The sequence below is a fragment of the Diabrotica undecimpunctata genome, chromosome 5 (genome assembly GCF_040954645.1).
Source record: "Diabrotica undecimpunctata isolate CICGRU chromosome 5, icDiaUnde3, whole genome shotgun sequence".
In the NCBI taxonomy this organism is placed as follows: Eukaryota; Metazoa; Arthropoda; class Insecta; order Coleoptera; family Chrysomelidae; genus Diabrotica; species Diabrotica undecimpunctata.
Genome location: NC_092807.1, coordinates 16,260,374 through 16,261,445, shown reverse-complemented (window position 1 = coordinate 16,261,445; position 1,072 = coordinate 16,260,374). Strand labels below are relative to the sequence as shown.

Sequence of the window (1,072 nt, the reverse complement as noted above, 5' to 3'; positions counted from 1 at the left end):
TTTCGCATTTCAAAAATTATATGCATCTACACCTATTCCTGAATACTAAGATTCAGTACACGGCTAGTGACACAGGTCAGGACTTGACCGTCAAGTACGTACCGCTAATAAAGCTAGATGTCTTTTTAATTTTTAGATTAATTAAAAGAGAATAAATAATTGATTTCAGAATTTAGATATAATAATGTTGCTTTCATTTTTTATTTATTTGTCTCAATTTAATTATATTTTTTTGGTGAACCTCACCTTCACCTACTTCACCTGGCAGGCCGCCGCTGGTGCAGATGTCAAACAGTACTATAAGCAAGAGAATTCACACTATTTCAGACTTTTAGAGAGAGAGCTTATAAAAGTTGGTAAAATTAGAGAGATGATTTCTAGAATAAAGGTAGTGGCAGAAACTCCTCCAGCAGTCATTGTATCTTACATCGCCATTCTTTGCCAGCTAAAAAGATGTCGCAAGATTTGAAAGACGTATTGAATGGTTCTGTGAAAATAATTGACCATGTGAAGAGCCGTCTGCTTCAAGCACTCCTTTTAAAGCTCACCGCTGAAGATATGGGTATGGATCACTTCAATCTTTTGCTCCACACAGAGGTCCGGTGGCTATCAAAGGGAACAATTTTAGGAAGACTATTTAAACTAAAAGATCCACTCATTATCACGTTTACAGAGAAGACTTTCATCCAAGAATTAAAAGATGTCAATTGGCTGCTAAAATTGGGATACCTTTCAGACATCTTCGAAATAATAAATAAAACCACCACTTCGCTTCAAGGCAAACGATGAGCACAATTAGATAAAATTAAAGCCTTGCGAAAAATGTTATATTTTTCATGTGTTGAAAAGAGGAACCTCACAAATTTCTCTCGATTACAGGAATTTGTTATAACAAATTAAATTAATCCCCAAATGAACTTCTTTGAAATTGTTATTGCTCATTTGCAAGGTTTGAAAGGAAGTATTGTAAACTATTTTCCTGACATTGACTCAGATGACTTATATAGCTGCCCGTTTTCGTGTGACCCAAAAAATAAACCTGCAGAATGACAAATGAAGTTTTTTAAAATCT

At 34.6% G+C, this 1,072-nt stretch overlaps 1 protein-coding gene across 1 annotated transcript; it reads left to right on the top strand.

Annotated features, from left to right (window-relative positions):
* Window positions 1–453: 453 nt before the first annotated feature.
* LOC140442101 (zinc finger BED domain-containing protein 5-like) lies at window positions 454–789 on the top strand. The gene has a single exon (XM_072533175.1). The coding sequence runs from the start codon at window positions 454–456 to the stop codon at window positions 787–789; it is 336 nt and encodes a 111-aa protein (XP_072389276.1).
* The last annotated feature ends 283 nt before the right edge of the window (window positions 790–1,072 follow it).